This window comes from Scyliorhinus torazame, chromosome 7, assembly GCF_047496885.1.
Source record: "Scyliorhinus torazame isolate Kashiwa2021f chromosome 7, sScyTor2.1, whole genome shotgun sequence".
NCBI lineage: Eukaryota > Metazoa > Chordata > Chondrichthyes > Carcharhiniformes > Scyliorhinidae > Scyliorhinus > Scyliorhinus torazame.
In genome coordinates, this window is record NC_092713.1 from 162,663,774 (window position 1) to 162,691,069 (window position 27,296).

Here is a 27,296-nt window from a genome sequence, read left to right on the forward strand (position 1 = left end):
CATTGTGTCTCTAGAGTGTTCCTTGATTCGAGGCTGAGCTCTCTTGACTGTTGGCGTGTCTGAAACTCAAGTGTCTCAGTGGCAGCTACTTGTGGATCCGGCCTATTGAGGCCTGGTCAATCCTGCTGTGCAAATTGGTTAATAGTCTTCACTCTGACCTTTCTGCTGTATTTATCCAACCCTACAGTCCACAGGGCCCAGGGGCACGTCTGAAAGACCAACCTGGTGACCTGAGCCCACATTCAAGCCGAGGCCTTTGATTGAAGCCTGGATCTTAAAAGATTGGTCCGACCAAGTCCGACCAGCCTTAAGACCCTGGCTTTAATTTGACCTTCACATTTGTCATTTTGAAAGGCATGGGTCAGAATCCAGAAACTTTATATTTGCTCCGACAGAGGCACCAGGTATTTTTCAGTGATTTTAACAAAATATCATCTGAATCAAGATTCTTATAGTATGGAGAATATAATTTGGCTGGGAAAGCTTCCACACGGTGGGAGCAGTAGGCTCTGGCTGGTGTCTGGAAGGGCAGTAGGCATTGGCTGGGCAGCAGTGCGAGCACTGGGCACTGGCTGGGCCTCAGTGGGAGCAGTGGGCACTGGCTGGTGCTCAGTGGGAGCAGTGGGCACTGGCTGGTCCTCAGTAGGAGCAGTGGGCACTGGCTGGTCCTCAGTGGGAGCAGTGAGCACTGGCTGGGCCTCAGTGGGAGCAGTGGGCACTGGCTGGTCCTCAGTGGGAGCAGTGGGCACTGGCTGGTCCTCAGTGAGAGCAGTGGGCACTGGCTGGGCCTCAGTGGGAGCAGTGGGCACTGGCTGGGCCTCAGTGGGAACAGTGGGCACTTGCTGGTCCTCAGTAGGAGCAGTGGGCACTGGCTGGTCCTCAGTGGGAGCAGTGGGCACTGGCTGGTTCTTCGTGGGAACAGTGGGCACTGGCTGGTCCTCAGTGAGAGCAGTGGGCACTGGCTGGGCCTCAGTGGGAACAGTGGGCACTGGCTGGTCCTCAGTGGGAGCAGTGGGCACTGGCTGGTCCTCAGTGGGAGCAGTGGGCACTGGCTGGTCCTCAATGGGAGCAGTGGGCACTGACTGGGCCTCAGTGAGAGCAGTGGGCACTGGCTGGTCCTCAGTGGGAGCAGTGGGCACTGACTGGTCCTCAGTGGGAGCAGTGGGCACTGCCTGGGCCTCAGTGGGAGCAGTGGGCACTGGCTGGTCCTCAGTGGGAGCAGTGGGCACTGGCTGGTCCTCAGTGGGAGCAGTGGGCACTGACTGGGCCTCAGTGAGAGCAATGGGCACTGGCTGGTCCTCAGTGGGAGCAGTGGGCACTGACTGGTCCTCAGTGGGAGCAGTGGGCACTGCCTGGGCCTCAGTGGGAGCAGTGGGCACTGGCTGGTCCTCAGTGGGAGCAGTGGGCACTGACTGGGCCTCAGTGAGAGCAGTGGGCACTGGCTGGTCCTCAGTGGGAGCAGTGGGCACTGACTGGGCCTCAGTGAGAGCAGTGGGCACTGGCTGGGCCTCAGTGGGAGCAGTGGGCACTGGCTGGTCCTCAGTGGGAGCAGTGGGCACTGGCAGGTCCTCAGTGGGAGCAGTGGGCACAGGCTGCCTTAGTGGGAGTAGTGGGCACTGGCTGGTCCTCAGTGGGAGCAGTGGGCACTGGCAGGTCCTCAGTGGGAGCAGTGGGCACAGGCTGCCTTAGTGGGAGTAGTGGGCACTGGCTGGTCCTCAGTGGGAGTAGTGGGCACTGGCTGGTCCTCAGTGGGAGTAGTGGGCACTGGCTGGTCCTCAGTGGGAGTAGTGGGCACTGGCTGGTCCTCAGTGGGAGTTGTGGGCACTGGCTGGGCCTCATTGGGAGCAGTGGGCACTGGCTGGGCCTCAGTGGGAGCAGTGGGCACTGGCTGGTCCTCAGTGGGAGCAGTGGGCACTGGCTGGTCCTCAGTGAGAGCAGTGGGCACTGGCTGGTCCTCAGTGAGAGCAGTGGGCACTGGCTGGTCCTCAGTGAGCGCAGTGGGCATTGGCTAGATCACAGTTGCTATGTTTGAGGTGGTATTCCACAAAACTCAGAGGAATCCAGCGACACAGATGCAGCAATTACAGATGCACCCTTCTAATGAGCATCAAGATACCTTCCTCCCCCACCAACATCTCCACTGCATATATACTGTGCAATGAGTGGAAGCAGCTGTGCACTAGCTACTCAAGCAGACTCACCAGGGGAGTTACCCTCCTTTAATACCCAGTCTGTGTTCAATTCATTGATCTCAGATTGTGCAGTGGTGCAGCTTCTGAGAATCACTTCAGGCAGGGAATATATTTGCCGGGAATGAGAGCAGCAGAAGAAGCTCCTGGAGAAGGTGGCGGACCTAGAGAAGAGGTCCCGCCGGCAGAACTTGAGAATCGTTGGGCTCCCGGAGGGGTCCGAAGGAGTGGACGCTGGGGCATACATCGCAGATATGTTTGTGAAGCTGACGGGGGATGGGGCATTCCCCTGACCCTTGGAGGTAGACAGAGCTCAAAGAGCACTCGCGAGGAAGCCGCGAATGGGAGACTCCCCGAGGGCAATGGTGGTGGGATTCCACAGGTACTTGGATAAGGAGCGCATTCTACAGTGGGCCAAGCAGACACGGAGCTGTAAGTGGGACAATAGTATCCTGCGGGTCTACCAAGACCTGAGTGTGGAGGTGGCCAGGAGAAGAGCAGGCTTTAACCAAATCAGGTCGACCCTTTTTAAGAAAAAGGTGCAGTTCGGACTGTTGTATCCGGCCCGTCTCTGGGTCATGTACGAGGAACAGCGCTTTTAGTTTGAGTCGCCTGAGGACGCGCTGGACTTCGTGAAAAGGAAAGGACTGGTGGTGGACTGAGAACTTTTGAACTTTGCTGCAATGTTCATGTTTTTAAAAAAAAGTTTCTCATTTTTTGTTTTGTGGAAACTGTCTGTAATGCCTTCTATATTGATTTGGGACCAGTGGCAAGCTGAGTGAGTTAAGGTTTAAATTTGTACTGATGGGGGATGGAGGTGTGCTTGTTTAGATTTTGGATCTCTTACTTGATCATTTTAGCAGGTTTTTTTTTTCTCTTCCTGTTTTTTTCTGTCGGGCAATTGTGCTGGGATTGTTTGTCATTGGAATATGTATGTACGAGCGGTGGGGAGGGAACAATAGGTGGAAGACTTCTCGGTGCCAGGGCTGGGGGCCACCAAGCTAGCTGGCCGGGCTAGCTCATGGAAGCGTAGTGGGGGGTTTGCATATGTTAGGTTTATCAAAGGGGTTGAGTTATATTGTGTTGCTACTAGGGGGGAGGGGAGAAAAATGTTCTGCTGACGAGGGAGGGACTTGTGCTAAGGGATAGAGAGGAGGTTGGGGGCGGAGGCTGCCTAGGGGCGGGCCAGTGGAGGTGCGGAGCACGGGCTGGAGGCTGGCCCAAGAAAGGGGATGGCTGATCGGCAAAGTGGGGGGCAGTGAGCCCCCCAACTATGCTGATCACATGGAATGTACGAGGGCTAAATGGGCCGGTCAAGAGGGCATGCGTGTTCGCGCATCTGAGGGGACTGAAGGCAGACGTGGTAATGTTGCAGAAGACGCACCTTAGAGTAGCTGACCAGATTAGATTGAGGAAAGGCTGGGTCAGTCAGGTCTTTCACCCGGGACTAGATTCAAAGACTAGAGTTGTCGCAATCCTGATCAATAAAAGGGTGGTCTTTGAGGCGGGTAGAATAGTTTCGGATGTGGGAGGTCGGTACATTATGGTCAGTGGGAAACTGGAGGGGGTGCAGGTGGTATTAGTAAATGTGTATGCGCCAAATTAGGCTGATGTGGAATTCACAAAGAAGATGCTGGGGAAGATACCAGACCTGGACTCACACAGGTTGGTCATGGGAGGGGGACTTCAACACAGTTATTGACCCTGGCTTGGACCGGTCAAACTCAAAAACGGGCAGGGTGCCAGCAATGACAAGGGAACTAAAATGGTTCATGGAGCAGATGGGAGGGGGGGTGGGGGGGGGGGGGGGGGAGATCCATGGCGATTTGGGCAGCCGAGGGTGAAGGAGTTCTCCTTTTACTCACACGTGCATAAAGTGTACTCCTGGATTGATTTCTTTATTCTGAGCAGGGCTTTACTGACGGGGGTGGTGGACATGGGGTTCTCGGCGATCACAATCTCAGACCATGCTCCGCACTGGGTTGACCTGCAGGTTAGTAAAGACGGTAACCAGTGCCGGCACTGGAGGTTAGATGTGGGACTTTTGGCTGACGAAGGGGTGTGCGAGCGGCTGAGGAAATGTATTCAGAACTACCTGCAGGTCAACGACACGGGGGAAATTTCAGCAGTGATGGTCTGGGAAGCACTGAAGGTGGTGGTCAGAGGGGAGCTGATCTCAATCCGGGCCCATAGGGAGTAGGTGGACAGGGCAGAGACGGATCGACTGGTAAAGGAGATACTACAGATCGATAGAGGGTATGCAGATACCCCAGAGGCAGGGCTTTTAAAGGAACGGCAGAGGCTACAGGTGGAGTTCGGCTTGTTAACCACAGGGAGGGCGGTTGAGCAGCTGAGAAAGGCGAGGGGGGCGATCTTATGAGCATGGAGAGAAGGCCAGCAGAATGCTTGCACAGCAGCTTAGAAAGAGGGAGGCAGCCAGGGAGATAAGGAAAGTAAATGATGGAGATGGGAACCTGGTTGGAGATTCAACAGGGGTGAATAAGGCGTTTAGGGATTTTTACAGTAGGCTGTATGGGGTCGGAACCCCCACCTGGACCGGCGGGGATGAGGCACGTCTTAGGGGGACTGAATTTCCCAAAGGTGGACGGGGAGCTGGTAGAAGGGGTGTGGGCCCCGATCGGGTTGGAAGAGATAGTGGAGGGTCTGAAGGCCATGCAGTCGGGTAAAGCCCCGGGGCCAGACGGGTACCCAGTGGAGTTCTATAAAAAGTTCTCTGGGATATTGGGACCGTTGTTGATGAGGATGTTCAATGAGGCAAGGGAGAGAGGGGTGCTGCCCCCGACGATGTCACAGGCTACGATTTCACTGATTCTGAAGCGGGACAAGAACCCGGAGCTGTGTGGGTCCTACAGGCCGATATCCTTGTTGAATGTGGATGCCAAATTGCTGGCCAAAATTTTGCCCTCCGGGATTGAGGATTGTGTTCCGGACATTATTGGGGAGGACCAGACGGGGTTTGTTAAAGGTAGGCAGTTGGTGGCCAATGTAAGAAGGCTGTTAAACGTGATCATGATGCACCCGGAAGGTAGGGAGGTGGAAGTAGTGATCGCAATGGATGCAGAAAAGGCTTTTAATCGGGTAGAATGAGATGATCTGTGGGAGATACTGGGACGGTTCGGATTTGGGCGGGGCTTTATTGACTGGGTCAGGTTGCTGTATCAGGCTCCTGTGGCAAGCGTACGGACAAATAGGACAACATCGGACTACTTTAGACTGCACCGGGGGACGAGACAGGGATGCCCCCTCTCCTCACTGTTGTTCGCGCTAGCTATAGAGCCGCTGGCAATTGCTCTGAGAGCCTCGGGGGAAAAGTTTGGGTTGGCGAGGGGAAACAAATTTAGGTATTTGCAGGTGCGGGATTTCCTACGTAGACAGGTGTCAACCTTCCCGCTCCCACCACCAAGGGGGATTCAGGATCGGGTAGTTTCCAGAGGGTAGGTTGGAGAGGGGAGCATTTCTGACATTTACAAGGAACTTATGGGGTCAGACGAGACGCAGACCGAGGAGCTGAAGCGCAAGTGGGAGGAGGAGTTGGGAGGAGAGATAGAGGATGGTCTATGGGCAGGCGCGTTGAGTAGAGTCAACGCGTCCGCAACATGTACCAGGCTCAGCCTGATACAATTTAATGTCGTTCATCGGGCTCACATGACAGTGGCCCGGATGACCAGATTATTTGGGGTGGAAGACAGGTGTGCAAAGTGTGTGGGAGGACCAGCGACCCATGTCCACATGTTCTGGACATGCCCAAAGCTTAGGGGATTTTGGAAGGGGTTTGCAGATGTCATGTCCACGGTGTTAAAAACAAGGGTGGCACCGAGTCCAGAGGTGGTGATTTTCGGGGTGTCGGAAGACCCGGGAATCCAGGTCTGGCCTTTGCTTCCCTGGTAGCCTGGAGACAGATACTATTAGCTTGGAGGGACTCAAAGCCCCCGAAGTCGGAGACCTGGCTATCGGACATGGCTAGCTTTCTCTGTTTAGAGAGAATCAAGTTCGCCTTGAGAGGGTCAATGTTAGGGTTAGCCCGGAGGTGGCAGCCTTTCGTCGACTTCTTTGGAAAAAACTAATCGGCAGCAGAAGGGGGTGGGGGGGTTAGTTTAGCTTAGAGTAGAGGGTTAATAAAGATGGGACCTGTAATGGAGGGAGATGGCTTTTGCACTATGTTTATAGATTCATGTACATTGTTTATTTTGTTGTTGTTGTAATACCAAAAATACCTCAATAAAATGTTTATTAAAAAAAAAAAATCCTTCTCTGAAGGACATGAGTGAACCAGATGGGTTTTTACAACAATCGACAATGGTTTCATGGTCACCATTAATGAGACGAGCTTTTAATTCCAGATTTATTATTACTTGAATTTAAACTCCATCTGCTGCTAGGGTGGGATTTCAACCCATGCCTCCAGAGCCTGGGTTTATGAATGAGCAATCCAGTGACATTACCACTGAAATATCGTCTCCCCCTATGATAGTCTATGAAGGCCCTGTCGAGGCTCTCAGTTAGAAGGTCAGCTTCTGACTCCACCTGGTTCAACCCAGCCTGGGGCTTTGAGTTGAGTAAACCTGGATTTTCAGGCTGCCAATGCTGTCACTGCACACAGTACTGCTAAAGACAATTGCGAGGAGAGGAATCGTGTATCAAGTTCAGAATAAAATTTGCCCTCACTTGGATATACAAAGTAGGTTACTGAACTAACATCCCAGGCCTCATAATCATTGCTACTATGTTAAAAACCTGATCCAAGCTTTCAATCTGTCCCAGAGGTCAGGAGTGCGGAGAGAGAGCGGGAACAAGGCCTCGAGGACAATTAAAATTGGACAGGCTGGGCTAAAATCTCTATGAGACTTTGATAGGCCCAGAAGCTTTTAACACTCATTCAGAGCGTTACCACCGGGAATCCGATCATCACCACAGTCCCTGCTCCCAATCCTAATCTGGAGTCCCTGCCCCGAATTATTAACTGGCATCCCTGTTTCTTATTCAAATCTGGAGTGACCGCCAACGAATCCAAATGCAGAGTTAACCCTCCCGATCCAAAGTCAACGCCCCTGATCAAAATTCGGAGTCAATGCCCTGATCCAAATCCAGAGTCTCTGCCACTGGTCCAAATCTGGAATCGCCGCAACCGATCCATTGAGGTGGCTTGGCCAAGCCAAATTGTCTCTCAGTGTCCATAAGGTTAGGTGGGGTTAAGGGGAAAGGGCGGGGGATTGGGCTTTGCAGGGTTGGTGCAGACTAAATGGGCCGAATGGCCTCCGTCTGCACTGTAGGGATTCTATGATTCAAATCCACAGTCACCGCAACCAATCCAAATCTGGAATCACCGCCACTGATCCACATTTGGAGTCGCCACTACTGACCCAATTCGGAATCACACCGTTCCTGATCCAAATCCAGAGTCACAGTCACCAATCCAAATCCAGAGTCAACGTCCCAATCCAGAACTGGAGTCACTGCACCAAATGCAGAGTCATTGCTCCTGATCAAAATCCAGAGTCACCACACTCAACTTAAATCTGGAGTCACTGCCTTTGATCCAAATCCAGAGTCATGACCCCCATCCAAAACTGGAGTCATTACCCCGGATGAAAATCCAGAGTCACCGTTCCTGATCCAAATGTGGAGCCACCGCTCCTGATCCAACGCGGAATAACCTCCACTGATCCACATCTTGAGTCATCACACCCAATCCAAATACGGAGTCACCACCACCAATCCAAACTGGAATAACCGTGCCCTATCCAAACCCAGGACACCGCCCCAGCTCCACATACAAGTCACTGCCCATTCCAGATCTGTAGTCACCCCTCCCAATCCAAAACCAGAATCATTGCCCTCGTTCCAAATCCAGACTCACCGAGCGGGATCCTCCCGCAATTGCCGGGATGGCCCGACGCCAGCGCCAAGAACGGCGTGGACCACTCCGGAGTCGGGCCAACCGGAAGTTGCGGAATTCTCCGCACTTCGGGGGCTCGGCCGGCGCCGGAGGGGTTGCTGCCACGCCAACCGCCGCTGAAGGACCGGCACGAGTTGGCGCATGCGCAGAACCGCCGCCGTGGGTCCGCGCATGCGCAGACCGGCCGGCGTGTTCCTGCGCATGCGCAGAGTGCTTCTTTTCCGCGCCGGCCATTGCAGAGCCCTACAGAGGCCGACGTGGAAGGAAGGAGTGCCCCCATGGTACAGGCCCGCACGTAGATCGGTGCGCCCCGATCGCGAACCATGCCACTGTGGCCCCCCCCCCCCCCCCCCCACCCAGGGGCCGGACCCCCGAGGACTCCACTAGTCGGCCTACCAGCCAGGTCACGCCGTTTGGGACCATGTCCATTTCACACCGGCGGGACTGGCCAGGAACTGACGGCCGCTCGGCCCATCGGGGCCCAGAGAAGTTCCGCGGGGTGGGGGGGGTGGGGGGGGGTCGCTGCCAATGGCCCGACTGGCGTGGCGTAAACCCCGCCCCCGCCCAAAAAAACGGCACCGGAGAATACAGCAGCCGGCAGCGGGGCGGGATTCACGCCACCCCTGGGGATTCTCTGACCCGGCGGGGGGTCGGAGAATCCCGCCCACCATCTCCGAACCAAATCTGGAGACACCACCCCGGATTCCATTGGGACACACCTCCCCGATCTAAACCCGGAATCATTGCCCCACTGATCCCATCGGGAGTCACTGCCCCAATCTAAATCCAGGTCACTGCTCACGATCCAAATCTGGAGTCACCGATCCTGATCCAAATCCAGAGTCACCAATCCCTATAGAAATCCAGAGTCACCGCCATTGATCCAAATCCAGAGTCACCAGTCCCTATATAAATCCAGAGTCATTGCCATTGATCCAAACCAAAGTCACCGCCCTGATACAAATCCCAAATCACCGCCCTAATCCAAATCCTGGGTCACCATCCTTTATCCACATACGGAGTTATCATCCCCATTCCAATTCCCGAGTCACCATTGCCGATTCAAATCTGGAGTTACCACTTCCTTATCAAACCAGAGTCATCGCTCCCGATCCATATTCGGAGTCACAGCCCCCGAACCAAATCCGAAGTCACCGTTCCCGATCAAATCTGGACTCACTGTTCCGAATCCAAACAGGAGTCACCGGCCCTGACCCAAATCTGATGTCACCGTCACCGTCACCGGGTCAAATTCAGAATCACCACTCCCGATCCTAATCTGGAGTCACCACTCGTAGTCACTGTCACCCATCCTAATCCAGAGTCACCTCTCCTGATCCAAATCCGAGTCACCTCTCCCAATCCAAACCCAGACTCACCTCGCCCGCTCCAAATGTGGAGTAACCACTCCCAATCCAAATCCCGAGGCACTGCCCCCATCCAAACTGGAGTCACTGCCCCAAACCAAATCTTCCCTCCGCTGCCCCGATCTAAATCCAGAGTCACCACCACTATTCCCAACGAGAGTCACTGCCCTCGATCTAAATCTGGAGCCACCTTTCCTGATCCAAATCTGGAGTCATCGATCCCCCTCCAAATCTGGAGTCACCACCCTTTCTCCAAATCAGGGGTCACTGCCCTGACCCAAATTTGGAGTAACAATTCCCAATCCAAATCCCGATTCACTGCCCTCGATTGAAATCCAGTGTCACTGCACCCGATCCAAATCCAGAGTTATCGTCCTTAACCAAATCCAGAGACAGCACTCCTGATCCAAACCGGAGTCATTGTCCCCGATCCAACTTCGGAGTCACCGCTCCCCATCCAAACCAGAGTCATGATTCCGATCCAAATCCGTAGTCGCCAAATCCCGAGTCATCACTCACGATCGAAATACGTAGTCACTGTCACCCGTCCAAATCCGTAGCCCACCACTTCCAATACAAATCTGGAGCTGGAGTCACTGTCCCTGATCTAAATCTGGAGTCATTGCACCGGATCCAAATCCGGAATCACCGTCCCGGATCTAAACCCAGGGTCACCTCTCCCGATCCAAACCTGGGGTTAATGATCCTGATCCAAATCCGGAGTCACCACCCTTTCTTCATATGCGGAGTCACCGTCCCTGAACCCAATCCATAGTCACAGCCTCCGATCCAAATTTGGACTCACCGCCCTGATCCAATTCCAGAGTCACCACCCTTGATCCAAATCTGTAGTTACCCCTCCCGATCCAAATCTGGAGTCACCGTCCTTCATCCAAATCTGTTGTCACTGCTCCCAATCCAAATCTTGAGTCATTGCTTCCAATCCACTCTTTATTCCAATCCGGAGTCATCACCCCTGATCCCAATTCATAGTCACAGCATTCGATCGAAATCCGGAGTCACCGCACCAAGCCTAATCCAGAGTCACCATTCCTGATCCGAATTTGGAGTCACCACTCACCATTGAAATCATAGAATCATAGAATTTACAGTGCAGAAGGAGGCCATTCAGCCCATCGAGACTGCACTGGCCCTTGGAAGCAGCATCTTACTTAAGCCCACATCTTCACCCAATCCCCGTACCCAGTAACCCCACCTAACCTTTTTGGACACTAGGGGCAATTTATCATGGTCAATCCACCTAACCTGCACATCTTTGGACTATGGGAGGAAACCGGAGCACCCGGAGGAAACCCACGCACACGGGGAGGACGTGCAGACTCCGCACAGACAGTGACCCAAGCCAGGAATCGAACCTGGGAACCTGGAGCTGTGAAGCAACTGTGCTACCATGCTGCCCACACATACACAGAAATGCATAGTCACTGTCAACGGTCCCAATCCGGAATCATGACTCCTGATCCAAATCTGGAGTAAACGCTCCTCATCCAAATCTGGAGTTACCACTCCCAATCCAAATCCGTAGTCACCACTCCTGAACCAAATCCAGACTCCCCCCCCCCCCCCCCCCCCCCGGGTCCAAATTTGGAGTAACGCCTCCGATCCAAATCCAGAGTCCATTCCCTATCCAAACCAGAGTCACTGCTCCCGCTCCAAATCCAGAGTCACTCCGCCGACCAAATTCGGAGTCACTGCTCCAGACCCAAATCTGGAGTCACCGTCTCCGAGCTAAATCTGGAGTCACCATTCCTGATCCTAATCTGGAATCACCACTCACAATTGAAATGCGCAGTCACTGTCACTTATCCCAATCCGGAGTCACGACTCCCGATCCAAATCCAGATTCACCACCTCCAATCCAAATTTGGAGTAACCACTCCTGATCCAAATCCCGAGTCACTGCGCCCAATTGAAATCCTGAATCACATTCCCTACCCAAACCGGAGTCACCATCCCTGATCCAAATCAGAGTCACTGCACCTGATTCAAATCCAGAGTCTCCGCTCCAAGTCCAAATCCGGAGTTACCAACCCCGGTCCCAATCCAGAGTCACCATCCCAGTTCCAAATCCGGAGTCACTGCATTTGATCAATATCCTGAGTCCTCACCCCCGATGACGATCGGGACCTCCTCCGTGCACAATCCACGCTCACTGTGCTGTCTTCCCAGGATACTAGGAGTTGAAACTCTTTGTTCTAAAATGGAATTAGGAGAATTGCTGCTTTGAGTTCGGCCATGTTAAGGATGGTCATGGTGTCACACGGAGTGAGGTGCACTTCACCTGGCATCTCACTGAATGGAGGAACAGGCCCAAGGGTCCTCATAACCACCTCCTGTTGCTAAGTTCAATGTTTTGTTAGCATTGAGTCATTAACCTCATGTTTCCTTGTTTTCTCTCTTTGACCCTGACCCACACCACAGATTTCAATGCTTTGTCTTTTGAGGAATTGGCGCTGATGTTTCCAAAACTGGCGATCGAGGAGATTAGCAAATATTTCATGAAATACTACAAAGTACTTGTCCTCTTGGGTATGTATGGGTCCAGCACTATTCTCATCAACTCACTGGTTAGTTCCACACCTGGCTGAATAAACTTACCCATCTTTCTTTTCCTTTGGCCCCTCCTCTTCAGTGCATCCAGTTACTTCCCTTTTCAGCAAATCAACACTTTTGATCAGAGTATCTATTAACTCCCCTGTATCAGTCAAAATTTGTAGCATAATTACAGTAAACAATCTACTGAGTCCATTGAAATGGCACCCTACAGCAGTCTGCAACATCTATTTAGCAGCTCACTATAACAAACAGTCTACAGAGTCTATTTAAACAATAGCTACACCAACCAGAGTCTGTTTAAACTGTGTCCTGATGAACTACAACAATTGAAATTCATGACTGAAGGTACAGCACAGACTCCCGGGAAAAGCAGGATTATTTCTCCAGCAAAATAGAGTAAGTGGAGGATAGTTACAGAATGCAAGCGATGTCCGAAAATGCACTCCTACTCATGTGCGGTTGTCTTCGTGGGTGAGTGATGGGGTAATCAACCAATCATGTCCATTCTAGTCAGGACTTGCACTGTCATTATCTGCATCTTCTACATTGGGACGCCCATTTCCGGGCTAACCGGCTAACTGTTCTTGTGTTGAGATGCTTTCATGACATTTCTACCGAGGTTAAAATTGGGTGCAGACCCTTTGGACAATGTCTCGGATGAATAGAATTGTTTTGGGATTCAAAATTTCACAGTATGAATATTGGACTTTGAATTGGACATTTGCCATTGCAAAGGACAATACAAAGCACAGAAACCTTGTTCAGCACAGTGAAGACAATAATAATAATTGAAAAGCTGATCAGGCATGGTGGAGGACAGGCTGCTCTGCAGTCTCCCCACAGCACTGGTTCTTTCTCCCCCTGATGCTGCATGTACCTCTTCCTTAAGTTGCTTCAACAGCCCTTTCTTTATAAGCTGCTGTCTTTCCACCTGACAGCCCAGACTGGAGGGCTGGAAGTTCCCCTCATTTCTATGTGCCCTTTAAGAAGCTAGTTTCAATCTCATGTCCAGCAGGCACCATCTCCAATTCAGTGATCAGTTGACAAGCTTGGGGACTGGGGGGGAGGGGGTTGAAATGGTGGTCCAGTTCTGGGTCATCAGCAGTCTCTGGTCCTCCAACATACTTCCTTTGTTGATCCTTTGCAGATTTACCACATCAGGACTTGTTCCATTTCCCATCCAACATTGATGCAAACACTTCACAGAAACACAGAAGCCGGCTAATTTGAGGAAGGTGGGGTGGACTAGGTAGGTTGGGGGAAGAAAGGCTGCTTGACTATTTTCCTCGGAGAAGGCCATTCAGCCCCTTGAGCTCTCCTGCCATTCAGTGAGACCATGTCTGATCTGTGTTTGAACTACCTCTCCTTGTGATGAACGGAAAATTTTAGGAATATTGGAATCTAAGTATTGGGAAATTTAAGGGTTAAAAGCCTGGGGTTAGAGTGTGTTTGACTGCAGTGGTCGTGTTTTTTTTTTAAGGATTTGGTTTTGCAGGGCCTGGCTGCTTTTAGCAGCCAGAAGGTGAAATTGACAGAGGAATGTGCTTTTCAGTCTGGCCTAATGTACTGTGGTTTGACTGGGAAAGTCCCTGGGGAGTTAATATGCTTTCAGTCCCTGAAGAAGTTAATTTGTTTTTCAGATTGGGGAGGTGATGTCAATGCTGGGTGGACCTAAAAGATTCAGGGAGATTTGTGAGAAAGGTTTTGAAGAGGCCTGATCTGACTACTACAGAGTCCACAAGTAAAGGCAGTTTTCTGTACCAGTAGGATTGTTCTAAAAAGAACTTCTACCCCAGAGAGTTGTGGGCATTCAATAATTGATTATATCCAAGGCTGGAATATTTGGATTTGAAGGTAATTTAGGGACAAGGGTACAGTAAAGGAAAGTGGAATTGAGTTTACACTGCTGACTGAGGTAGTAGGCTCGAGGGGCCGAATAGACTACTTCTGTTCCTATTTCTTATGTTTTAACGGGATCTATCATTCTCTGTCACTTGACTCTCAGGCCTGCTAGACAGAGATGCTATACGAGACAAACTGTGGACAAAGTTGAACCTGAAATACATAAAATTTGGCAATCAAATCATAACCAGACCCAAAGCGACCCCCAAGTAAGTTTGCTTTACCTGGAGTCCGGGACTCTACTCTCCCAGGGAGTGTTCCTGGGATGGCGCTGCACCCTTGGGTGTTTTAACACCTACTGTTTGCTCAGAATACTCACTGAAGCCATCGTCTCGGCTGGACAGTAAGAGGCAGTTCACTCACCTTGCATACCAGGTTCAGGTACAGCCTGTAAGTGGGCTGATGCCTCGGAGCAAGCTGTGAGAATGGCTCCAAGTGAACAGTGATTGTTAATTGGCAACCTCATTTCTTGGAGGCAACAGACTGGCTGACATGAGCAATGAGTCTGATCCAACTCGTGAATGAGCCCAAATATTTACGAAACTCATTTGTACCTGCTTGCTTGGCCTGGAACAGGTTGATCCTTGTGATGAAGTATGAAATTGTTAGATTTTATATTTGTTGTAGTAATGTTATTCAAAAAAACTGGTTAATATATATATATATATATAGACAATGGGCGGGATTCTCCGACCCCCCGCATGCGCTGGGATGACGCCAGCACACGCGCATGCGGCAACTCCCGCCGGCCGGCGGAGGCCCTTTGGCGCCGGTTAGCGCAGCACCAAGCCCTTCGGCACCGGCTGGCACGGCGCTAACCCAGCCGGCACCGGCCTAGCCCCTGAACCTCCGCACCTTCCGGGCGGCCCGACGCCGGAGTGGTTCATGCCACCCCTCGGCGCCAGTACGGCCTGCCCCCGGGTAGGGAGAATCCTGCCCAGTATGTCTGCTAAAGTTATGATTAAGGTGTCATAAAAGTGAGATAATCTTTGATTTTGTAGGTGGTGTGGTGCTCTGCTGATGGATTTGAGAAGCATTCCTTGCTCACAGATGGCTGGAATAATATTTTGGTTTGGAGGTCCCTGGTCTGTAGATAATTTATGAGAGATATGAGGGCGAATTATCTGGTCCCCAGCAGCATGTTTTTCGGCAGCGCACCTTACATTGGCGGTGGGGTGCTCTAGTCTCCCCGCTTGTCAATGGGATTTCCCATTGAAGCCACCACACACCGTCAGGAAAACAAGAGGCTGCTGGCAGAAACAGAGAATCCCAACGGCCAGAGAATTCCAGCCATTGTGTTTGGTCCTGATTGAATAGGCCATGGAATATCTTGTAGGAGGACAAGAAGAATGTCTTATGCTTTGGCTCTTCAAGGGGAAGAGCCAGGTTTGCCTGGAGTTTAAGTTTTCCATATGATTTTAGTCTGACAAGAAGTGTCTTTCAATTTGTTCATGAAAGGTTCTCTTTAAGGGCTCTGCACAAAACCTGATAGTTAACTTTATTTCTAAGTGGTATTTGAACTATATTGGTTTGCTTAATTGGAATATTTAGTGGCAGATTTAGGAAGTAAGATGCAGTTCCTTTGTTGATTTAAGAACTGTTGGGTGCCGTTATCCCAAGGAATGACTACGGGCCTGATTCAGTGACCGCTTTGTGCTTGATGTGGTTTTGGGCGCAACGGGCGAATCGTGTGAGAGCCCCAAGTTGGGCTCTATGCCAGGCCGATCGGGAGTCACCCGACACGCTCCGCCAGGCACGAAGTCTGGGGAGGGTAAAAGGGGGGTGCTGAAAGTCAGGGGGTGCTGAAAGGTGGTGTCTAGAGATCAGAAAAGCCTTACAAAATGGCACCCCGATCTGCGAGGAGCCAGGTGGTACCTTGGCACTGCCTCCTTGGCACTAACAAGATGTGCAGGTGGCACTGCCAAGACAAATTACTACTGCCAGGGTGTCAGGGTGGCAGTGTGGGTGCCAAGATGGCCATGCCCATGAACGGAGGGGCGTATGAAGGGAGTGGGTGCAGGACAGGTACGAAGGGGCCTCTGGGAGGCTATGGGGGGTAATGAAAGGTGGGAGACCTGGAAGGGGAGGCCTGTAAATGGGTGTGGGGGAGCCTGAAGAAGTAGGGTCCCCAAGGACCCCATAGCAGGGTGTTGTCACTTGAGAGGGAGGGGTAATGCCCATTTTTGTGAGGGGTGACATTGTCCATGGATGGGGGTGTGTGGTGACCACAAGCTCACTGAAAGATCGGGACACCCTTTCAAACTGGCAGTCCGATTTCGGATTTCAGCTCCCCAGTGATGAAAAGGATTCTAAGTGTGAGCTAAACCGGTGATAAAGCCAGTGTGGTTAGATAGCAGTGGGGAACTTGCCGGCAAAGCCAGCGGAAAACTGCCAGCAAAACCTGTCACAAATGACACTCGGAAACCTTTCGTTGGCTCGCGCCCTTAGAGTTTATTTCTGGGGTGGAGAACTAAAGACGCCGGCAAGACTGGCTCCTCAGAGATTGAGGCACCATTTGCTTTTTTAATAAATAAATTTAAAGTATCCAATTTTTTTTTCCAATTAAGGGCCAATTCACCTAACTTGCACATCTTTGTGTTGTGGGGGTGAGACCCAAGCAGACACGGAGAGAATGTGCAAACTCCACATGGACAGTGACCCGGCCGAGATCAAACCCGTGTCTCGGCGTCGTGAGGCAGCAGTGCTAACCACTGCGCCACCGTGCCGCCCATGGACGCCATTTTCAAAGATTTTGCAGATCCCAATGTGAGGTTGAAGGTCTCCACGAGTGAGCACACCTGCTATGGAGTCGGTGAGGGCCCCCTACCTATAAGGTCCCCCCTTCCAGTACATCCCTTTTCAAGCCCCCCTTCATCCTCCCCATCCTTCATAGCCTCCCCACCATGCACCCTTTCATGGGAATGGCCCCCCTCAGATGCTGCGCTGCCCCTTGGCTGTTCCACTTGGCACCCTAGCAGTGCCAACCTGGCACCCCTGCCCTGTTTTCAACCACCCGGGAATTTCAATGGCCTCCGAGCCCTCTGGCCTGACCCTCTGGTTTCCAGTTCTGGAGACCAGCACTAATTTGTGCCAGTGTGGGACCCCACCGGTGGGGCTGCTGAATGCCGGGACCAGGGAAACTGTGGCCTAAATGGGCTGCCATATAATTAAATTAACCTAATGTCTCATTTCAATATGCTGATCTGGATCATGCCCAGTGAGAGCGTGATCTAGATTGCGTCGGGTGGAGCTGTCTGGGTGCATCGCACATAGCTCGGCGACTGGTGGGAAACCATTTTCAGCCTCTTCCACTATGCACCTGATTTAATGGACTAGGAGCCATCCGCAGTGTGGTGGGAAAATCGCGCCTGTTAACTGTGAAGCTATTTCTTTCATGTTAATGTGGTTAATTCTGTGTTTAAATTGAAGTTTGTGTAACATAAAAGATACCTATTGGTCAGAGCCATCCTTTAAGTATCCTTTACGTATCCTTTCCTCACAGTTGTACAAATTGCAAATATTTGGGTTCTCTTCCGGGATCCTGGCAATCTATTGATGGCAGGTTTAGTGTGGGCGTGGGCTCTGGGCTAGAACAACCTTTGATCTCTAACCTACCATGTGCCTTGGCAGGAGCCTGACGGATGTGCTGACAAATCCACTGGCCATGATCTTCTTCCAGAGGTTTCTGGAAGCATACGGTGCAGATGCTCCTCTGAACTTCTGGCAGACAGTGGAGGATCTCCACAGCCTTCGGACAGAGAAAGAGAGGCTGCGCTCAATCAAATGGATTCTCGGCAGCTTCTTCAATCCGAATATCAACGCAGGTAGGTGAAGTACAGTCACCAAGGGAACCAATCATATCTGTAATGGTCAGAAAGATCATTGTACCTGAAGGGTGTTACAGACTGGAATATAGAATCATAGAATCTCGACAGTGCAGAAGGAGGCCATTCAACTTGTAGGCCGGGATTCTCCAATCCCGCGGCCAAGTTCTGACACCGGCTTGAAAAGTGACGCCAACCACTCCGACGTCAACGGTCCCCGATGATGAGGAATGCTCACTTGCCTAGGGGATTAGGTTGGCCGGCACGAGTTCGCGCAACGGGCTGCGTGATTCCCCGCATGGGCGTGGGTTCCCGTCTCCGAACCAGCCCCCGGGCAATATGGCGGAGCCCTACAGGGGCCCGGCATGGAGGAACATAGGCCCCCACGGAACCAGCCCATCCGCCAATCGGTAGGTACCGATTGCAGGCCAGGCCACCGCAGACACACCTTCCAGGTCCCGCCGTGTGGGATCTGAGTAACCCACGCCACCGGGACTCGGCCGAACACGGCAGACAACCGGCCCGTTGGAGCCAGGAGAATCGCCGGGGTGGGGGAGGCGATTTCAACGGCCTCCGAACAGCGCGCTGGCGAAACCGCGGGTGCCCGAGAATCGACGCTAGAGAATCGGTAAGCCGGCGGCGGGGCGCGATTTTCGCGTCCCCCGCGGATTCCGCATAATCCTGCCTGTAGAGTCTCCACTGACCCTTCGATAGAGCACCCAACATAATCAAATTGTGGGGTTTGGGTGCTTTATATATAGAAAAACAGATTCCCGGGAGTGAGTTACAGACTGGAATCTAATCGAGGGGTTCTGGTGGTTTTTATGTAGAATAACAGATCCCGGGAGTGAGTTACAGACTGGAAACCAATCAAGGGGTTCGGGTGGTTTATATATAGAATATAGATACCCGGGAGTGAGTTACAGACTGGAATCTAATCGAGGGGTTCGGGTGTTTTTTATGTTGAATAACAGATCCCGGGAGTGAGTTACAGACTGGAAACTAATCGAGGGGTTCGGGTGGTTTATATATAGAATAACAGATACCCGGGAGTGAGTTACAGACTGGAATCTAATCGGGGGGTTCGGGTGGTTTATATATAGAATAACAGGTACCCGGGAGTGAGTTACAGAATGTAATCTAATCGAGAGGTTTGGGTGGTTTATATAGAGAATAAGAGATACCCGAGAGTGAGTTACAGACTGGGATCTAATCGAGGGGTTTGGGTGGTTTATATATAGAATAACAGGTACCCGGGATTGAGTTACAGACTGGAAACTAATCGAGGGGTTCGGGTGGTTTATATAGAGAATAACAGATACCCGGGAGTGTGTTACAGACTGGAATCTAATTGAGGGGACCGGGTGGTTTTTGTATAGAATAACAGATACCCGGGAGTGAGTTACAGACTGCAATCTAATCGAGGGGTTTGGATGGTTTATATACAGAATAAAAGATACCCAGGAGTGAGTGACAGACTGGAATCTAATCGAGGGGTTTGGGTGGGATTATATATAGAATAACAGATACCCGGGAGTGAGTTAGAGACTGGAATCTAATCAAGGGTTTTGGGTGGTTTATATATAGAGTAACAGATACCTGGGAGTGAGTTACAGACTGGAATCTAATCGAGGAGTATGGGTGGTTTATATATAGAATTACAGATACCCGGGAGTGAGTTAGAGACTGGAATCTAATCGAGGGGTTTGGGTGGTTTATATACAGAATAACAGATACCCGGGAGTGAGTTGCAGACTGGAATCTAATCGAGGGATTTGGGTGGTTTACATATAGAATAACAGATACCCGGGAGTGAGTTACAGACTGGAATCTAATTGTGGGGTTTGGGTGGTTTATATACAGAATAACAGATACCCGGGAGTGAGTTACAGACTGGAATCTAATCGAGGGGTTTGGGTGGTTTATATACAGAATAACAGATACCCGGGAGTGAGTTACGGACTGGAATCTAATCGAGGGGATTGGGTGGTTTATATATAGAATAACAGATACCCGGGAGTGAGTTACAGGCTGGAATCTAATCAAGGGGTTTGGGTGGTTTATGTATAGAATAACAGATACCCGGGAGTGAGTTAGAGACTGGAATCTAATCGAGGGGTTTGGGTGGTTTATATATAGAATAACAGATACCTGGAAGTGAGTTACAGACTGGAATCTAATCGAGGGGTTTGGGTGGTTTGTATACAGAATAACAGATATCCGGGAGTGAGTTACAGACTGGGATCTAATCGAGGGGTTCTGGTGGTTTATAAGTAGAATAACAGATACCCGGGACTGAGTTACAGACTTGAATCTAATTGAGGGGTTTGTGTGGTTTATATATAGAATAACAGATACCCGGGAGTGAGTTACGAACTGGAATCTAATCGAGGTGTTTGGGTGGTTTATATGTAGAATAACAGATACCCGGTGTGAATAACAGACTGGAATCTAATTGAGGGGTTTGGGTGGTTTATATATAGAATAACAGATACCCGGGAGTGAGTTACAGACTGGAATCTAATCGAGGAGTTTGACTGGTTTATATACAGAATAACAGATACCCGGGAGTGAGTCACAGGCTGGAATCTAATCAAGGGGCTTGGGTGGTTTTTTATACAATAACAGGTACCCGGCAATGTGTTACAGACTGGTATCTAATCGAGGGGTTCTGGTGGTTTATAAGTAGAATAACAGATACCCGGGAGTGAGTTACAGACTGGAATGTAATTGAGGGGTTTGGGTGGTTTATATATTGAATAACAGATACCCGGGAGTGAGTTACAGACTGGAATCTAATCGAGGGGTTCTGGTGGTTTATAAGTAGAATAACAGATACCCGGGACTGAGTTACAGACTTGAATCTAATTGAGGGGTTTGTGTGGTTTATATATAGAATAACAGATACCCGGGAGTGAGTTACGAACTGGAATCTAATCGAGGTGTTTGGGTGGTTTATATGTAGAATAACAGATACCCGGTGTGAATAACAGACTGGAATCTAATTGAGGGGTTTGGGTGGTTTATATATAGAATAACAGATACCCGGGAGTGAGTTACAGACTGGAATCTAATCGAGGAGTTTGACTGGTTTATATACAGAATAACAGATACCCGGGAGTGAGTCACAGGCTGGAATCTAATCAAGGGGCTTGGGTGGTTTTTTATACAATAACAGGTACCCGGCAATGTGTTACAGACTGGTATCTAATCGAGGGGTTCTGGTGGTTTATAAGTAGAATAACAGATACCCGGGAGTGAGTTACAGACTGGAATGTAATTGAGGGGTTTGGGTGGTTTATATATTGAATAACAGATACCCGGGAGTGAGTTACAGACTGGAATCTAATCGAGGGGTTTAGGTAGTTTATATATAGAATAACAGATACCCGGGAGTGAGTTACAGACTGGAATCTAATCGAGGGGTTCGGGTGGTTTATATATAGAATAACAGATACCCGGGAGTGAGTTACAGACTGGAATCTAACCGAGGTGTTTGGGTGGGATTATATATAGAATAACAGATACCCGGGAATGAGTTGCAGATTGGAATCTAATCGAGGGATTTGGGTGGTTATATATAGAATAACAGTTACCCGGGAGTGATTTACAGACTGGAATCTAATCGAGGGGTTCGGGTGGTTTATGTAATGAATAACAGGTACCCGGAAGTGAGTTACAGACTGGAATCTAATCAAGGGGTTTGGGTGGTTTATACATAGAATAACAGATACCCGGGAGTGAGTTACAGACTGGAATCTAATCGGGGGGTTTCGGTGGTTTATATATAGAATAACAGAGATACCCGGGAGTGAGTTACAGACTGGAATCTAATAAAGGGGTTTGGGTGGTTTATATGTAGAATAACAGATACCCGAGAGTGAGTTACAGACTGGATTCTAATCGAGGGGTTTGGGTGGTTTATACATAGAATAACAGAGACCCGGGAGTGAGTTACAGACTGGAATCTAATCGAGGGGATTGCGTGGTCCATATATAGAATAACAGAGACCCGGGAGTGAGTCACAGGCTGGAATCTAATCGAGGGATTTGGGTGGTTTATATATAGAATAACAGAGACCCGGGAGTGAGTTACAGACTGGTATCTAATCGAGGGGTTCGGGTGGTTTATATATAGAATAATAGATACCCGGGAGTGAGTCACTGGCTGGAATCTAATCAAGGGGCTTGGGTGTTTTTTTATAGAATAACAGATACCTGGCAATGTGTTACAGACTGGAATCTAATCGAGGGATTCCGGTGGTTTTTATGTAGAATAACAGATACCCGGGAGTGAGTTACAGACTGGAATCTAATCGAGGGGTTCTGGTGGTTTATAAGTAGAATAACAGATACCGGGAGTGAGTTACAGACTGGAATCTAATTGAGGGGTTTGGGTGGTTTATATATTGAATAACAGATACCCGGGAGTGAGTTACAGACTGGAATCTAATCGAGGGGTTTAGGTGGTTTATATATAGAATAACAGATACCCGGGACTGAGTTCCAGACTGGAATCTAATCGTGGGGTTTGGGTGGTTTATATATAGAATAACAGATACCCGGAAGTGAGTTACAGACTGGAATCTAATCGAGGGGTTTGGGTGGTTTATCGAGAGAATAGCAGATACCCGGGAGTGAGTTACAGACTGGAATCTAATCTAGGGGTTTGGGTAGTTTATATATAGAATAACAGGTACCCAGGAGTGAGTTACAGACTGGAATCTAATCGAGGGGTTTGGGTGATTTATATATAGAAAAACAGATACCGGGAGTGAGTTACAGACTGGAATCTAATCGAGGGGTTTGGGTAGTTTATATATAGAAAAACAGATACCGGGAGTGAGTTACAGACTGGAATCTAATCGAGGGGTTTGGGTGGTTTATATATAGAATAACAGATCCCGGGAGTGAGTTACAGACTGGAAACTAATCGAGGGGTTGGGGTGGTTTATATATAGAATAACAGAGACCCGGGAGTGATGTACAGACTGGAATCTAATCGAGTGGTTTGGGTGGTTTATATATAGAACAACAGATACCAGGGAGTGATTACTGACTGGAATTTAATCGAGGGATTTGGGTGGTTTATATATAGAATAACAGAGAGCCGGGAGTGAGTTACAGACTGGAGTCTAATCAAGGCGATTGGGTGGTTCTCCACAGAATAACAGATAACCGGGAGTGAGTTACAGACTGGAATCTAATCGAGTGGTTTAAGTGGTTTATATATAGAACAACAGATACCCGCGAGGGAGCTACTGACTGGAATCTAATCGAGGTGTTTGGGTGGGATTATATATAGAATAACAGATACCCGGGAGTGAGTTACAGACTGGAATCTAATCGAGGGTTTCGGGTGGTTTATATATAGAATCACAGATACCCAGGAGTGAGTTACAGACTGGAATCTAATCGAGGGGTTCGGGTGGTTTATGTATTGAATAACAGGTACCCGGAAGTGAGTTACAGACTGGAATCTAATCAAGGGGTTTGGGTGGTTTATAGATAGAATAACAGATACCCGGGAGTGAGTTACAGACTGGAATCTAATCGGGGGGTTTCGGTGGTTTATATATAGAATAACAGAGATACTCGGGAGTGAGTTACAGACTGGAATCTAATAAAGGGGTTTGGGTGGTTTATATGTAGAATAACAGTGACCCGGGAGTGAGTTACAGACTGGAATCTAATCGAGGGGATTGCGTGGTTCATATATAGAATAACAGAGACCCGGGAGTGAGTCACAGGCTGGAATCTAATCGAGGGATTTGGATGGTTTATATATAGAATAACAGAGACCCGGGAGTGAGTTACAGACTGGTATCTAATCGAGGGGTTCGTGTGGTTTATATATAGAATAATAGATACCCGGGAGTGAGTCACTGGCTGGAATCTAATCAAGGGGCTTGGGTGTTTTTTTATAGAATAACAGATACCTGGCAATGTGTTACAGACTGGAATCTAATCGAGTGATTCCGGTGGTTTTTATGTAGAATAACAGATACCCGGAAGTGAGTTACAGACTGGAATCTAATCGAGGGGTTTGGGTGGTTTATAGAGAGAATAGCAGATACCCGGGAGTGAGTTACAGACTGGAATCTAATCTAGGGGTTTGGGTAGTTTATATATAGAATAACAGGTACCCAGGAGTGAGTTACAGACTGGAATCTAATCGAGGGGTTTGGGTGATTTATATATAGAAAAACAGATACCGGGAGTGAGTTACAGACTGGAATCTAATCGAGGGGTTTGGGTAGTTTATATATAGAAAAACAGATACCGGGAGTGAGTTACAGACTGGAATCTAATCGAGGGGTTTGGGTGATTTATATATAGAAAAACAGATACCGGGAGTGAGTTACAGACTGGAATCTAATCGAGGGGTTTGCGTGGTTTATATAGAGAAAAACAGATACCGGAAGTGATTTACAGACTGGAATCTAATCGAGGGTTTTGGGTGGTTTATATATAGAATAACAGATCCCGGGAGTGAGTTACAGACTGGAAACTAATCGAGGGGTTGGGGTGGTTTATATATAGAATAACAGAGACCCGGGAGTGATGTACAGACTGGAATCTAATCGAGTGGTTTGGGTGGTTTATATATAGAACAACAGATACCGGGAGTGAGTTACAGACTGGAATCTAATCGAGGGGTTTGGGTAGTTTATATATAGAAAAACAGATACCGGGAGTGAGTTACAGACTGGAATCTAATCGAGGGGTTTGGGTGATTTATATATAGAAAAACAGATACCGGGAGTGAGTTACAGACTGGAATCTAATCGAGGGGTTTGCGTGGTTTATATAGAGAAAAACAGATACCGGAAGTGATTTACAGACTGGAATCTAATCGAGGGTTTTGGGTGGTTTATATATAGAATAACAGATCCCGGGAGTGAGTTACAGACTGGAAACTAATCGAGGGGTTGGGGTGGTTTATATATAGAATAACAGAGACCCGGGAGTGATGTACAGACTGGAATCTAATCGAGTGGTTTGGGTGGTTTATATATAGAACAACAGATACCAGGGAGTGATTACAGACTGGAATTTAATCGAGGGATTTGGGTGGTTTATATATAGAATAACAGAGACCCGGGAGTGAGTTACAGACTGGAGTCTAATCAAGGCGATTGGGTGGTTCTCCACAGAATAACAGATAACCGGGAGTGAGTTACAGACTGGAATCTAATCGAGTGGTTTAAGTGGTTTATATATAGAACAACAGATACCTGCGAGGGAGCTACAGACTGGAATCTAATCGAGGTGTTTGGGTGGGATTATATATAGAATAACAGATACCCGGGAGTGAGTTACAGACTGGAATCTAATCGAGGGTTTCGGGTGGTTTATATATAGAATCACAGATACCCAGGAGTGAGTTACAGACTGGAATCTAATCGAGGGGTTCGGGTGGTTTATGTATTGAATAACAGGTACCCGGAAGTGAGTTACAGACTGGAATCTAATCAAGGGGTTTGGGTGGTTTATATAGAGAATAACAGATACCCGGGAGTGTGTTACAGACTGGAATCTAATTGAGGGGACCGGGTGGTTTTTGTATAGAATAACAGATACCCGGGAGTGAGTTACAGACTGCAATCTAATCGAGGGGTTTGGATGGTTTATATACAGAATAAAAGATACCCAGGAGTGAGTGACAGACTGGAATCTAATCGAGGGGTTTGGGTGGGATTATATATAGAATAACAGATACCCGGGAGTGAGTTAGAGACTGGAATCTAATCGAGGGTTTTGGGTGGTTTATATATAGAGTAACAGATACCTGGGAGTGAGTTACAGACTGGAATCTAATCGAGGAGTATGGGTGGTTTATATATAGAATTACAGATACCCGGGAGTGAGTTAGAGACTGGAATCTAATCGAGGGGTTTGGGTGGTTTATATACAGAATAACAGATACCCGGGAGTGAGTTGCAGACTGGAATCTAATCGAGGGATTTGGGTGGTTTACATATAGAATAACAGATACCCGGGAGTGAGTTACAGACTGGAATCTAATTGTGGGGTTTGGGTGGTTTATATACAGAATAACAGATACCCGGGAGTGAGTTACAGACTGGAATCTAATCGAGGGGTTTGGGTGGTTTATATACAGAATAACAGATACCCGGGAGTGAGTTACGGACTGGAATCTAATCGAGGGGATTGGGTGGTTTATATATAGAATAACAGATACCCGGGAGTGAGTTACAGGCTGGAATCTAATCAAGGGGTTTGGGTGGTTTATGTATAGAATAACAGATACCCGGGAGTGAGTTAGAGACTGGAATCTAATCGAGGGGTTTGGGTGGTTTATATATAGAATAACAGATACCTGGAAGTGAGTTACAGACTGGAATCTAATCGAGGGGTTTGGGTGGTTTGTATACAGAATAACAGATATCCGGGAGTGAGTTACAGACTGGGATCTAATCGAGGGGTTCTGGTGGTTTATAAGTAGAATAACAGATACCCGGGACTGAGTTACAGACTTGAATCTAATTGAGGGGTTTGTGTGGTTTATATATAGAATAACAGATACCCGGGAGTGAGTTACGAACTGGAATCTAATCGAGGTGTTTGGGTGGTTTATATGTAGAATAACAGATGCCCGGTGTGAATAACAGACTGGAATCTAATTGAGGGGTTTGGGTGGTTTATATATAGAATAACAGATACCCGGGAGTGAGTTACAGACTGGAATCTAATCGAGGAGTTTGACTGGTTTATATACAGAATAACAGATACCCGGGAGTGAGTCACAGGCTGGAATCTAATCAAGGGGCTTGGGTGGTTTTTTATACAATAACAGGTACCCGGCAATGTGTTACAGACTGGTATCTAATCGAGGGGTTCTGGTGGTTTATAAGTAGATTAACAGATACCCGGGAGTGAGTTACAGACTGGAATGTAATTGAGGGGTTTGGGTGGTTTATATATTGAATAACAGATACCCGGGAGTGAGTTACAGACTGGAATCTAATCGAGGGGTTTAGGTAGTTTATATATGGAATAACAGATACCCGGGAGTGAGTTACAGACTGGAATCTAATCGAGGGGTTCGGGTGGTTTATATATAGAATAACAGATACCCGGGAGTGAGTTACAGACTGGAATCTAACCGAGGTGTTTGGGTGGGATTATATATAGAATAACAGATACCCGGGAATGAGTTGCAGATTGGAATCTAATCGAGGGATTTGGGTGGTTATATATAGAATAACAGTTACCCGGGAGTGATTTACAGACTGGAATCTAATCGAGGGGTTCGGGTGGTTTATGTAATGAATAACAGATACCCGGGAGTGAGTTACAGACTGGAATCTAATCGGGGGGTTTCGGTGGTTTATATATAGAATAACAGAGATACCCGGGAGTGAGTTACAGACTGGAATCTAATAAAGGGGTTTGGGTGGTTTATATGTAGAATAACAGATACCCGAGAGTGAGTTACAGACTGGATTCTAATCGAGGGGTTTGGGTGGTTTATACATAGAATAACAGAGACCCG

General features: G+C 48.9%; 1 protein-coding gene across 1 annotated transcript in view; it reads left to right on the top strand.

The window, feature by feature from the left end:
• The first annotated feature begins 17,568 nt into the window (after nt 1–17,568).
• Nucleotides 17,569–27,296, top strand: part of LOC140427361 (regulator of G-protein signaling protein-like) — a 523,624-nt gene continuing 513,896 nt past the window's right edge. The window contains exon 1 of the mRNA XM_072512910.1: nt 17,569–17,776. Within this exon, the coding sequence (XP_072369011.1) occupies nt 17,569–17,776 (208 nt within the window). The remainder of the gene's footprint in view (nt 17,777–27,296) is intronic.